Consider the following 14,338-nt stretch of genomic DNA (forward strand, 5'->3'; position numbering starts at 1 on the left):
TTTGAAAAGGACCAACTAAAATCAGCTTACTGAATCGTGACAAGGAAAACAAAGACAAGCAAAGTGATTCTTAATAAAACAAGCACGGCACACAAATTTATACCATAGCATTCCTAGCAAAGATTGCTGTCATATAAGCTCACATGAGCAAGTATTTGTTGTATCTGTCACACACAGAGACCCATCCCAGTTTGGGGAAGAGTGTCAACTGTGATGAGAATTTGTGAAAACAAGGAGGCAAATCAGAACCTTGGGGGCAAGCGTAGCTTTCGAGTAACAGGAACCAAGAACTTCCAGACTAAGGGTTGGAATTGGTGGCAATCTGTCCTTTCAAGTGAAGAAGACAACATTACAGTGCAATTCTAGCCATGTCTACTGAGAAGTAAATCCCACTCAACTGGCGCTGTGGGTTAAACCACAGAGCCTAGGACTTGCCGATCAGAAGGTCAGCGGTTCGAATCCTCATGACGGGGTGAGCTCCCATTGCTCGGTCCCTGCTCCTGCCAACCTAGCAGTTTGAAAGCACGTCAAAGTGCAAGTAGATAAATAGGTACCGCTCCAGCGGGAAGGTAAACGGCGTTTCCGTGTGCTGCTCTGGTTCGCCAGGAGCGACTTAGTCCTGCTGGCCATATAACCCGGAAGCTGTACGCCGGCTCCCTCGGCCAATAAAGTAAGATGAGCGCTGCAACCCCAGAGTTGGTAACGACTGGACCTAATGGTCAGAGGTCCCTTTACCTTTAATCCCAGGTAAATGGGGTTAGGATTGCAGCCTTAGTACTTTCCCATAAGTGGACCCCAAGGGGGGGGGAAGCATTAGAATAATCTTTGAGGAACAGCTTAAAAGTTCTCTCTTCCACCCACTTTTCGATTTCCTCCTTTGAGACTTCAGAGGGATTTTGAAACGCCTGCTTCAAACAGGTTTGCTTTAGAGACTGCAGTGAAACACTCCTTTTATACCCTAATTAGCATTAGCTTTTCTGAAGTCTTCAATTCCCAGGATGGTTTAAAAATAGTTGCTTGCTGCCAAAGGCAGTTTCATCACAGCAATAGGATTCAATATTCTTTTCTCTATTAAAGAAATTAGCCAGATCAGACACTATAGAGCTTTTTCTAATCTTTCCCCCCTTTTTCTTCTAATTCTTCACATCTAATTAAGGGCCCCTTCATAAATCACACAACAGCAAACTTGGTTTTCTCACCAAGTATACATGGAGCAGTCACCTGGAGTTCTGGGATGAAGCATACCTGTATGGTACAAGCGCCTGCAAGCAAATATTGGTCACATTTACATGTGACATGTTTAGGACTGTATAAATAGCATGCACATCTAAACAATATCATTTGTGACACATGAACCCACACTAACTTTCTCCAACGTATCCTCCATTGCTCTGTATAAAGATCAGATATTTTAGAAAGGCTCACGTTTTAATGTCATTAGACTGCAGAGGGCTCCCTCACCATCTTTTTAGGAATTCAGTCAGCTCTCTAAAGGATCAACGGTGTTTGCTTAAAAGACCTTTAATTTTTAAAATAATTTAATATCCTGCCTCAGGAAGGAATTCAAAAGCTCACACGCCATATTGAGAACATCCATTGATGCAACAAAAAGGATTTCTTTTGTTTTCTTTCTTTTTCTTTCTTTCTTTCTTTTTTTGTCTCCAAACTTATTCTGTCAATGCAGCCCTCTTAATCTGGTGACATTCTTTGTTTTTATGTTTTCATTAAAGATTTTTCTCGTTATTACAAAAGTACTTATGCTGTCTCTGTTTTCCGTTCATAGAATCTTTGCTACAGATCAGTTATATTTGATGCGAGACACTAATGTTATAGACAGCGTAAGGCTGGGGAAGATTCTGAAATAAACAAGAAGGACTCACGCCATCAGGAAGTTTCCTCCAGTGTTTGAGATACAGCCTCTCGTTGTTGGAGTGGCATCTTTGTCATAACCACAGGTACCACATAACAACCCCAGGTAGTAAAACACAAGGATCAATATCACCAGGCAGCAGAGAATTAAGCAACCCAGCCACCTAGACAAATCAATAAAAATACAATTGTCACATTAACATGCATGGCAGTGGGCAATTTAAACACAGATCCAGGATAAGAAAACCTACAAGTTAGAAAGCAGTTGTGTGTTGGGAGAAAAAAGGCATGCAAACATTTAAACATTAAAAAAAATGTCACTGGTACATCCTTGAATTTATAGTACTGGAATACTCTAATTTAGCCTCAAACCAGCTTTAGAAAGCCTATATTGGAGTCCTGCACCCTAAAATGAGATGGAAAGAAGAAAAATATATACAAGGTGACAGAATCTGCTTTGTTTATTTATTTCAGCACCCCCTACTTCTTAATCACTGTGATTGGAATGCACTGGAAAAATCCACCAAAATAAGATTTCCACACCCTCATTGAGATATGTGCATTTACACAATCACCTAGGTTTCGTTTGTCAGAAAAGAAAAGGGGAAAATTGGGGGTGGAGGGAGGTTGTGTGTTCCAAAATTTTGGATAAACCAAGGAAAGAAAGCTATTCAGAGGGTTGGGGACTCCCTGAACTGTTTCAACACATCTTGTTCATTGCACAATCCAAGTTGGGAACACAAAAGTCTTCCCTAAGACACCCAGATTTGCTTTGTGATTTGGGATATATACAGAGCCAATCCACAACCCTACTAGACACTTTCACCACACTGTGTATAAGGTGGAATCTACACACATATAAAAAACCGCTGTGAAAATGCTTTTTTAAAAAAACGTTTTGAAAAATATATTGAATTTGCCATAGCTCACCATCGCCATCAGGTGTCACATTTGTACACTGCACTTTACAACACACTTAAAACGTTTTATTTGCAGCGGTACAGCTGAGTCGTCAGTCAGCTGTTTAGTATCTGTTTTACTGGTGTTAATCCCCAGTGCTCGCACTATGCATTTTTACTACTTACAAGACTCATAGCTGCCCCCAAAGAATATTGGGAACAAAAGTTTGTTAAGGGTGCTGAGAGTTGCTAGGAGACTCTACACACGGATACAGTTCTCAGCACCTTTAACAAACTACAGTTTCCAGGATACTTTGAGAGAAGTCATGCCTGCTAAGTGGTAGAAGAGTGTTTTGATGTATGATGCGGATGTGAGCTGGCACACTAACTGCAGTGTGGCCCTTTGCGCATCAATATCCAGATAATATTACGTACCTGTAGAAATCATACTGCTCCACCACTGGAAAATATTCTTGAGCATATGTCTCACCCTGAGTAAGATATAGGGTGAAGTCTGCTATTATCTTGTGGATGGGGAGCATTTTAGTAAAGCTTGTGATATTTGAACCAACAGCTTCCAGTACATTTTTAATATCTGAAATAAATGAGTGTGTTCATGATGATTATTATAAGGCTACACAAGATAAAACGATTTGTCACATACTAAAAAAAAGCTTGTTGGATTGCAGCTCTAGGCAACAGAATAAGGCATGAAGAGAAGAGTGAAACTGAAAAAAGCAAGCCACAATTTCAATGTAAAATGGCGTTTTAATGTGCACTATCTCTCTCTCTCTCACACACACACAAAACATACATACAAATGTAGTGCTAAATGTAGCGCATGTTGATGCAAGCCACAGTTTTCTGCTTCTGTGTACTGAAACTGTGGTCTACTGGTAAACCTGTGTCTGGGATATTCCACTTCAGATTTTGCTGTGTGTGTGTGTGAATCTCCTGAAGTTGTACAGCCCAGACACAGATTTCTCACTTCAGTGAGACCAGATCAAAGAATAGAGTGTCTTCTCTAGGCAGTTTCAGTATTATAATCGCCAGGTTAAAAACTTGAAAGGTGTTATGTACTGAAGTTCTCACCCTGGGCCAGCAGGGGGATACTGTAGATAGTTCAGGTCCACATATGCAAATAAGGGATCGATAGTGACGTTCAGTGATTGGATAGTTACATAAAATGGTTACTGTTGCGTTCTAGTGGAGCTCTATATAATCAGGCTGGCTGAACCCTTCAGTTCAGTTCTGTTCGGGCCTGTGAATAAACAAGAGCTGTTTGAAGAATCGCTGTGTCGTCTGATATGTTCACCCACAACTTAACACTGGTGACGAGGATGGGATGGATGGACAACAGAGCAGAGCCAGATGCAGCCACCCTCTGAGCGGAGCTGAATCACTGAGCTGAAACACTGAGTGAAATCATTGAACGTCACTTTCGATCCCTTATTTGCATATGTGGATCTGAACTATCTACAGTATCCCCCTGCTGGCCCAGGGTGAGAACTTCAGTACATAACAAATCCCAATTTACCATAAGCCTCTTACTTTCTAGAGAGAAATCTCTACCTGGTCCACATTTCGGATATGCATGCAATCCTCACCCAATCTAGAATGTAATACATGAACTGGGTTGTACCATGTTTATTTGCACACAATCTCTGATTAAGCATCCAATAATAGTAATAAAAACAATTAACGTATGCAAACACTGCATAGCCCAGTTTACCACTTTCTCAACCCAGCATTGGGTGGGACCGCAAGACAGGGAGATTCACTGTGGGCTGAGAGTTGTGTCTGGAAGTAACAAGTAATCCGGACCCATAGAGTGAGCGCTGCGTTAAGCCCCACCTCAGAAAACAGAAATAATGAACATTGGCTGCTTTTAAATTACTAATAATTTCAATCAGTCTGTGCAACAAACATGATAAATTTCATCCCTAATGCCTACACAGTAGCAGCAGATATTTTTAAAGCTATCTAATGCCACTTTGTTGGAAAAACAATATCATGCAAAAGGAGTATAAGCACACTGTTTAAAGTTCCTATGATGGAAAGAATGGGCAACCGTGACTTTCAATATGCATTAAAAGTAATTTTGAATTTTAAAATCCAACCATTGTGTCAACATATGCCAAAATGAACCCCATTTCAAAAATTTAGTGTCTCTACATGAAATCTTAGAGTTCACATGCCCCCCAAATCGAGGTTTATCTCTTTTCACTGAGATAACATGCCATAATAATTCTATTTGAGAAGTAAATTACTTGGAACTGCTCTCACTTATTTTATTTATCTGCACTAAATCCGCTGTAAGCGTGGGACACAAGTCAGACCAAGTGTGAAGACAGACAGACATATTTAAGGGGAAGTGTAGAAGAACACCAGCGAATCAAAATCCATATATCTTCCAGTATTTTCATATAACACACATGTGTGCATGTGCACCTGTGCACATGCGTTCAATTCATCACCTTTAATGAAAAACCAACGTGAATAACTGGGAAACTGCTTCAGGGACTGAGTTATATCAATATCAACTACAGTGGATGCTCGGGTCGCGAACGTGATCTGTGCGGGAGGCACGTTCGCAACCCACAGTATTCGCAATCTGCAGCACCGTGTCTGCGCATGCGCGGGTCGCAATTCTGCGCATGCGCAAAGCACGATTTAGCGCTTCTGTGCATGTGCGAGCACTGAAACCCAGAAGTAACCAGTTCCAGTGTTTCCGGGTTCAGCGCGGTGCACAACCTGAAAACACGCAGCCTGAAGCATCTGTAACCTGAGGTATGACTGTACAACTGGCTTCCCCCTTTTAAAAACCAACCACATGGAAAATGGCACACAATGTATGTTAATCAGAAACGGCCGCTTACCCGGTAAAGGGGTCGGTGGCAGTTGCGACTCGGCATGGCGGTTCCCCCTCCTCCCAAAGCCACGCCATATTTGCTCCTGGGCCGCCACAGTGCCTGCTGGGTTCCTGCCAAACCCAGTTTTGAAATTTCTGGCCAATCCATGGTGGCCTTGGTGGGACGGGCCAATCAGAGCACATTCACTCTGCTCCAGGAGTACAAAAAGGGGCTGGTGCTGCTCTCAGCTACACAGTCATCCCCAGAGTGTCACCCACCCAGCCCACACTCTAATCTTATTTTCTTGCAAGCTAACCTTTGCTTTCCAGGCACGCTGGCGTTGCTCTGGTCGTACAATGGTTGCTGTCTTCAGAGCCAGGGAGGAACTTCCCCTGCTCTGTAGGTTTTGCCTTCCCCATAGCAATTGTCAGAACTTTGGTGCTTTAGACCTTGGGCAGAATCCTTTAGTCAAACATCTGAAGAAGGGGTGAAATGGTGACTCACCCACTTCCTGTGACGGTGATAACAGGGTACCCCGTTAGAGGGGTCATGAGGGTGGTCTCTGTCCACAAGTGCACGGCAGAGGGGCCACAGAGCTACCTTCAGCGATTTGGGAGGGACCAGCTGCATAAACCCGCGCTTTGCGTTGGTCCCATAAACTGCTAACTGACCCTGTCATGCCTCAGACGCCCAGCAGAAGGCTGAGAGGGATACCTGCCCAATGCCCCTTGCAGGGCGTTCCTACACCTGAATTCAATAAAGTTGTGGCCATTTTAATCCCAGATATATGTTGTCGTGTCTTTTCCTATCAACATGAGGCCTGGCTCCTGGGGGAGGGGGTGTGCGTCTGGGTTCGCAAGGAGTCAACTTCTATAATAATTATAAAAATTATTATTTATTATTTATACCCCGCCCATCTGGCTGAGTTTCCCCAGCCACTCTGGGCGGCTTCCAACAAAGGATTAAAAATACATTAAAACATCAGACATGAAAAACTTCCCTAAACAGGGCTGCCTCCAGATGTCTTCTAAATGTCAGATAGTTGTTTATTTCCTTGACATCTGACAGGAGGGTGTTCCACAGGGCGGGCGCCACTACTAAGAAGGCCCTCTGCCTGGTTCCCTGAAACCTCACTTCTCGCAATGAGGGAACCGCCAGAAGGCCCTCGGAGATGGACCTCAATGTCTGGGCTGAACGATGGGGGTGGAGACGCTCCCTCAGATATACTGGACCAAGGCAATTTAGGGCTTTAAAGGTCAGCACCAACACTTTGAATTGTGCTTGGAAACGTACTGGGAGCCAATGTAGGTCTTTCTACTTCCACCGTTGTTCCCACCACTCTATACAGGTCATGTCTGTCTTCACCCAGTGCTGAACAGTTTCGAGTCCCAATAATTTCAATGGGAAGAATGAAAACAGTGGTGCTTCACAAGCTTAGTTTTGTTATAATTCTGCCCTTTGCTTTTACTCCCCTTCTCAGGTACAGGAGCATGAAGATTATTAAAGCTTAATGCATATTAATAGTAACTGAGAAATAATGATCTTGCTTTGAAAGTCCCCCAGGTTGAAAAATTAAGGAGGAACATGACATTTTGGGGAAAAAAGCTTGGCATTTCTTGATGAGTTGCACAGTATGCCATATGCATATATACATACTGTGAATTGCTTTTTGCAAACTTACAAGGTACGGCTGGTTATATTGGTAGAACAGGTCCACAATGCAAGAATAAAAATTGAGAGAGGTTAATAAATATTTTCGCACTCTGGATACACCAACCCATGCCCATCTGGAAAACGCTAGCATGTTAGCTATTTTAATAGTGCTTGGGGGCTTAGTTCTGGAACATTTATGGGTTAGTGCAGAGCTTAACTGAAAAGGAAGAAACCTGCACTTATTAAGAGATAGTCTACATTTCTTCAGGTTTTATTTGTGACGTGTATATCATTTCTAAATGTGCCTACTTGTGCCTATGGCGCCCATGTTCCTAAGCCATGAGCCCCCTCTTGCTAGAAATAGACAAACAGTCTTGCATTTGTGTCCTGAAAAACATTTGCCAACAGTTCAACTCTCAGAGAGTGCTAATGCCAGCCCTCTTTTGCTGGTGTGGCAGTCTCTCCTCTCCAGGTAAAGGTAAAGGGACCCCATACCATTAGATCCAGTTGGAAAAGGTTTTCGCCTGGAAAACCTTTTCAACATCCATGAACTTCTGAATGTTAGCATGGTAAGTTAATATCGGTTGTGAGCATAAGGTAAAGGTACCCCTGACTGTTAGGTCCAGTCGCGAACGACTCTGGGGTTGCAGTGCTCATCTCGCTTTATTGGCTGAGGGAGCCGGCGTACAGCTTCTGGGTCATGTGGCCAGCATGACTAAGCCGCTTCTGGTGAACCAGAGCAGCGCACGGAAGCACCGTTTACCTTTCTGCCTAGGACTTGCTGATCAGAAGGTCGGCGGTTCGAATCCCCACAACGGGGTGAGCTCCCGTTGCTTGGTCCCTGCTCCTGCCAACCTAGCAGTTCAAAAACACGTCAAAGTGCAAGTAGATAAATAGGTACTGCTCCAGCAGAAAGGTAAACGGCGCTTCCGTGCGCTGCTCTGATTCGCCAGATGTGGCTTGATCATGTGGCCACATGACCCGGAAGCTGTATGCCGGCTCCCTCAGCCACTAAAGCGAGATGAGCGCTGCAACCCCAGAGTCGGTCATGACTGGACCTAATGGTCAGGGGTCCCTTTACCCTTACCTTGCACTAAGACTGAATGCTAGTGCTAAGCCATTGTGTTTTTTTGGTCTTATGTCAGTGTACAAAGATGGGGGGAGTGTACCTCACCACTGCCACACCACAGTAAGATCCTTATACTCTTCTTCCAACCTTCCCTCTCTCCCCTCCCACATTATTCATGTTCCTTCTGGTACTTAGCATCCTCCACAATTGCCTTCACCCAAAGAGCTCCTTGACCTCTCCCTACATTGTATGGACACAGTCAGCCCTCTTAAGCCACAATTTGGTGCCCCTTCCCTTCATCTTATCAACAAAGCCTCACTTGTGAGTAGATTAGACTATGAATTCCTCTCCTAGCTGGGAGAGTGTTTCAGGTCATGGCATTCCACTGCTCCTGGGTCACCTACTAAGAAGTGATGGTTGGATTACTGACTCCACCACCACCCACCCATCCATCTCTTCCTTCTTCTTTCCCTGGAATGAAGCCTTTGCCATAGCCTTGATGCAGTGAAGATCTCCCTCAACCCACCGCAATCAAGGAAATACTCTTCAATAAAAAGTAGTCAATATTATGATTAAGCATTGCCCAAATGGACAGGAGCAACCTATATTTTAATGGCTTCTCTTTAATAGTTCTGATTTAGATAAGAACTTCCCTAATTAAAAAATAGATAATACTAAAATGATAGCTCATGCCAATAATTTTAACCAATCCAGTTGGAGAACTAATTATCTCATCCTCCTTACCTGATAAAATGTTCCTTGTCTGATTGAGCACCAAATCAGGTGTGTCATTAAACGCTGCATAACCCTGGAATAAAAAACTGAGATGTCCAACAGTGTCTTGACAACAAAATATCAGTATGCTTATTTCTACCCTTTAAAAGGGACACACCCAAAAAGTTTGTATCACCACATTTTAAAGTTAGCTTTTTGCAAAGGAAGCTGGGCTAACCTGGAAGCTGGGTTTATTCTATCAGACTGTACCACAAGCTTTCATAGTGCTGATGCACACTCACTATACGTCTGGTTCATGCTACCAGTGACAGCCTTCCCATGGTGCTAGAGAGAACACCTCTCTCTCCTATCAGACACTTCAAACAATGTGGAGACCTCAGTTCTCACACAGATGCCTAATCACACAAATGACATGTGCATGCTTGCTCTCCCAGCATGTCTTCACAGTGGGGTGGGTGGTATCACATGAGTAGACATCATTATAGAATACTTGGCTTACGCATTCTTGGAGGTGTGTAGGGATAATGCTTCTTTGAAGAATCTATGAGCTTCATTGCCCTGAACTGCCTGTGTATTATATGGAATGCATATTTTTGCTTATGTGGATTATGGAAACGTATGTCAAGCTGGCATGCCTTGTTGCAACCCATGGGGGGATTTCAGAGATAACTTAGAGGCCTAGCAATTGCACTGACACTCTAAACATCAACAGAAAGGCATCCACAATTGTGTCTGCCCTGCCATTCACATCCCTTGTCTACAGGTGGGAGATTTAAATGCGTCTGGCTCCAGGTCTGATGCTACAGTGAGGGGGCGGGCGGGGAATTGATCCCCTGCTAAATTTGCCTGTTTGCCCTCTGACGAAGAAATGACCAGTCCATAATTTTAATGGTAGGTTTATTGTAGCTGTGAGAGACAGAATAACAACAGGGAAAACCCCAGAAACCCAGAAGACAAAAGTCAGAGATTGATGTGCATTATAATGAGTGAAATAAGTACTTGATCCCTTTGCAAAAGATGACTTAGTACTTGGTGGCAAAACCCTTCTTAGCAATTACAGAGGTCAGACATTTCTTGTAGGTGGCCACCAGGTTTGCACATATCTCAGGAGGTATTTTGTCCCACTCCTCTTTGCAGATCCTCACCAAGTCAGTAAGATTTCAAGGCTGATGTGTAGCTACTCGAACCTTCAGCTCCCTCCACAGATTTTCGATGGGATTAAGGTCTGGAGACTGGCTAGGCCACTCCAGGATCTTAATGTGCTTCTTCCTGAGCCACTCCCTTTGTTGCCTTGGCCCTGTGTTTTGGGTCACTGTCATGCTGGAATACGCATCCTCGACCCATTTTCAATGCCCGGGCTGAGGGAAGGAGGTGCTCACCCAAGATTTGACGATACATGGTCCCATCCACTGTCCCTTCGATGTGGGAAAGGTGTCCTGTCCCCTTAGCAGAAAAACACCCCCAAAGCATAATATGTACCCCTCCATGTTTGACAGTGGGGGTGGTGTTCTGGGGTCGTAGGCAGCATTCCTCCTCCTCCAAACACGGCGAGTTGAGTTGATGCCAAAGAGCTCAATTTTGGTCTCATCTGACCACAACACTTTCACCCAGTTCTCCTCTGGGTCATTCAGATGTGCATTGGCAAACTGCAGACGAGCCTGTACGTGTGCTGTCTTGAGCAAGGGGACCTCACAGTCTCTCACAGGTACAATAAACCTACCATTAAAATTATGGTCATTTCATCATCAGAGGGCAAATGAGCAAATTAAGCAGGGGATCAAATACTTTTTTCCCTCACTGTAAGTACCAGAGCAGGTAAAACAGCCCCAATATAGTGTTTTTTGTTTGTTTTTTTGTAAGCTGCCATGGGAGTCCTTCTGAATCAGCAGGTGGGATAGAAATTTAATAAATAAGGCATGCCTCCAATTTTACTTTAGGAAAGTGTAACATTGGCACAGAGGCTGTGCACCTCCTCTTGTCCTATGTTCCTTGGTACACAAAGATACCCGGAGCATCTATTTGCTGACACCTTTTCTTAAGGTGCAAAATTCGACAGCTTCTTGAGCACCAGGTGTTACCCTGTAATTAGAGTAAATGGATTTATACCTTCTAGTAACATACCTTTTGAACCAGACTAGAGAGGTCTGTTTTAAGGACTTCATTGACTTTGGCAAGTTGAGCATTCACTCCCGGCAACTGAAGGGAAGAAAAGAGATGTTAAAGTTAGTTTTAGTCTGTGCATCATTTTTTTGTAAAGTCAAGTCTTCCTTTGTTCTTTGCATCATTTGTTCAGCTTCACTGTAATCCCCAATATCATCCTGTGGGCTTCCCTCTCCCGCAAAAAATGGTTAAATAATGGCAAACAACAACAACAACCAACCTTCCCCTACAATATCCAGCCCCTGAAAAGCACTGGGCATGTTGTGTACGTGGCAGCTGCCCTGCATGTGCTGAGAATACATTCTAAAATATGATCCCAAGTCTGCTGCAACATAGAATCACAGAATTTTAGAGTCGAAAGGGACCGTGAGGAATCTTTTGCAGGAATCTTCTGCCCAATATGGAGTTCAAACCCACAACCCTGAGATCAAGATACTCGTGCTCTACCGACTGAGCTATCCAGGAAGAAAGGCTCCACAGAAGGCAAATCAATATGGAAGAGGTTTCTAAAGGGTGGAGTGTTTTTAAGGAGGTGCTATGCCTGCCAACCTAGCAGTTCGAAAGCACGTCAAAGTGCAAGTAGATAAATAGGTACCACTCCGGCAGGAAGGTAAACTGCGTTTCCGTGTGCTGCTCTGGTTCACCAGAAGCGGCTTAGTCCTGCTGGCCACATGACCCGGAGAAACTGTCTGAGGACAAACGCTGGCTCCCTCAGCCAGTAAAGTGAGATGAGCGCCGCAACCCCAGAGTCGTTCGTGACTGGACTTAACTGTCAGAGGTCCTTTACCTTTACCTTTTTTTATGCTGGCCTAGGTCTCACTGACATGGTAAACCCATGGTGTACCACATCAGACTGCAAATAGGGGCTCACATGAGTTTTCCTGCACATAAAAAACATTCTCTGGTCAAGGAAAAACTTGCACACCAGAGAGAAGGTTAGACGAGAACCACCCCTACTCATTAGCACCTTGTTTTCCACGTCCCAATGAGCATTTTTGTCTGGAAAGGTGCTTGGTCACATGAGGCCCTACCTTCGGTCTGAGTGAACTGACCTGGACTCTGTAATCATCATCAGAAGCCCTTCGTCATGTGCCTCCCCCATTAGAGATCCAGAGGGCCTTTTCTGCAGTGGCTCCCCATTTCTGGAAGTCTCTCTCTTGCCCGATGCCTCCATTATACATCTTTAGGCACCAGGTGAAAATGTTTCTCCATAGCCTGGCCTTTGGCTGACTGACATTCTATGGCCTTTTAAATGTGTTTCTGGGAGGTGCGATTGTTTTGTTGTTGCTCCAATTTTTTTACTAAGCATTTTGTTTTTTTATTTTGTATTTTTTTGATGCCGAGAACTTCAGACAAAGGGTGACGTGCAAATTCATTCATTCATTCAATGGCCAGAAAAAAGGCTGGCTTCCGAGTGAGAATTAGGCCGCTGAGAAGAACTGGTGGAATGCTGATGGAATATCTCCCTTACCTTGCTGAAGTTGGCATTGATGTTTAGCTGATCTAAGGAATTCCTGATGACGTTGCAGGTGGATGCTGCCTGGGCAGCTGTGCAAGCAGAATCCCCGAGTGTGTTGACCAGGTGCTCTTTAACATCTGTCAGGTTGGCATGTAGCCTCTCAGTGCCCTCCTGCAAGACCTCCACAGACACGCTCACGTTCTCCAGAGCCTCCTTTGTTTCTCGAATAGCTGCGATGATTGAATGCAAAACAAAACAAAACAAAAAAACACCCAAGAACTTTAGCCATATGGTAGGGTGGCCATACGTCCGGGAAAACCTGGACATGTCTTCTTTTGGGGGGGGGGGCAACATTCCAATCCGGGTGGATTTTTACATTTTAAAGGAAATGTACAGGGTGTTTTTTTAATTTGGGGGGTGGGCTCAGGCTTGGGCAGCTTGGGCTGGGGCTGCTCTGTATGCTATAGCAGCTGCCAGCCCGAGCTGGGAAAAGAGGCATGAAGATGCGGTGGCTTCGCGCGCCTGCACATCTCTTTCCCTGACTCAGGCTGTCCTCTTTTTTGCTCTCCAATTTTGGCAACCCTACCATATGGCTTAGACACCAGCTCTGTGCATCATCTAGCTACACAGAAAGGACTACTGCCAGATCAATGTACCAATACTACAATTAAGAGAACAACACAATTCTGGAAGGAGAGCTTGAAATTCACAAGCCACATTTGTTACCGAAGTCCTCTAATCATGTTCTATCACTAGAGCCCCAGTTAGCACCAGTTTCTCTAGGACGGCCATTTACAAAGCAAGTAAGGGATGGTGGACTGGAGCCTCAAGACCTGCTCCTGAATTTGTCTGCTGGCAAGTAAACTGTCCCTGCAGTTTTCTGCTTCTTGGTTGCTTGCTAAATGGGGCCAAGCAAGCTCTTTTCAGGGTAGCGGAACAAGTTCAGGAGCTTCTAGATGCCAAATAAGCTACAATGTCAACTTCCACTGAAATAAACATATTATTGCAAGCTACGTTTATTGGAATCAGAAACATGAACAACCCTTTTATAACCATATCTAATATCTAATCCATAATTAACAACTGATCACATGAAACAATGGTTTGAAGTGTGTTTATTAACTGTAGTTGTGTTAACCAGCATTCTAGCCTCTCTGGCTGCAAAGTGACAGGCAAGTCTCACTTCCTTTGCATGCCCCCTGGGATTCGTCCAAAAATAAATGGTTTCACTGGACATTTCACAATATTAATCAGGGTTAAAGCAGCAAGAAGCCATGACTGCCATCAACCATTGTTAAGTGCTGACTATTGTCTGCACCGGGAAAAACACGAAGAAGGGAAACAACATCCCCCCATTTTTTGTTACCCTAAAAATGTTTTTCCTCCCATTCCTGTTCATCCAATTTATTGCCAGCCAAAACCCAACTTGCTTACTGCAAGAGAAACAAAACCAGTGTACTTGACTGTGAACTCTAGCTAGCTTGCCATTACTCCCATTATCCATATACAGTCGTACCTTGGAAGTCAAACGGAATCCGTTTCACTAGTCTGTTCAACTTCCAAAACATTTGGAAACCAAAGCGTGGCTTCTGATTGGCTGCGGCAAGCTCCTGCAGCCAATTGGAAGCTACGGAAGCCCCGT

At 44.1% G+C, this 14,338-nt stretch overlaps 1 protein-coding gene across 9 annotated transcripts in view; it reads right to left on the bottom strand.

Moving 5' to 3' along the window:
* PROM1 (prominin 1) overlaps positions 1-14,338 on the bottom strand; it is a 112,555-nt gene that overhangs the window by 24,142 nt on the left and 74,075 nt on the right. For all 9 annotated transcript variants that reach the window (XM_081019878.1, XM_081019881.1, XM_081019882.1 and 6 more), the window contains 5 exons: positions 12,709-12,926; positions 11,199-11,273; positions 9,087-9,150; positions 3,204-3,363; positions 1,881-2,033 (listed from right to left, as the gene is read on the bottom strand). In XM_081019878.1, the coding sequence (XP_080876004.1) occupies positions 1,881-2,033; positions 3,204-3,363; positions 9,087-9,150; positions 11,199-11,273; positions 12,709-12,926 (670 nt within the window). The remainder of the gene's footprint in view (positions 1-1,880; positions 2,034-3,203; positions 3,364-9,086; positions 9,151-11,198; positions 11,274-12,708; positions 12,927-14,338) is intronic.

Source organism: Podarcis pityusensis (assembly GCF_964106645.2).
Source record: "Podarcis pityusensis genome assembly, chromosome: 9".
In the NCBI taxonomy this organism is placed as follows: domain Eukaryota; kingdom Metazoa; phylum Chordata; class Lepidosauria; order Squamata; family Lacertidae; genus Podarcis; species Podarcis pityusensis.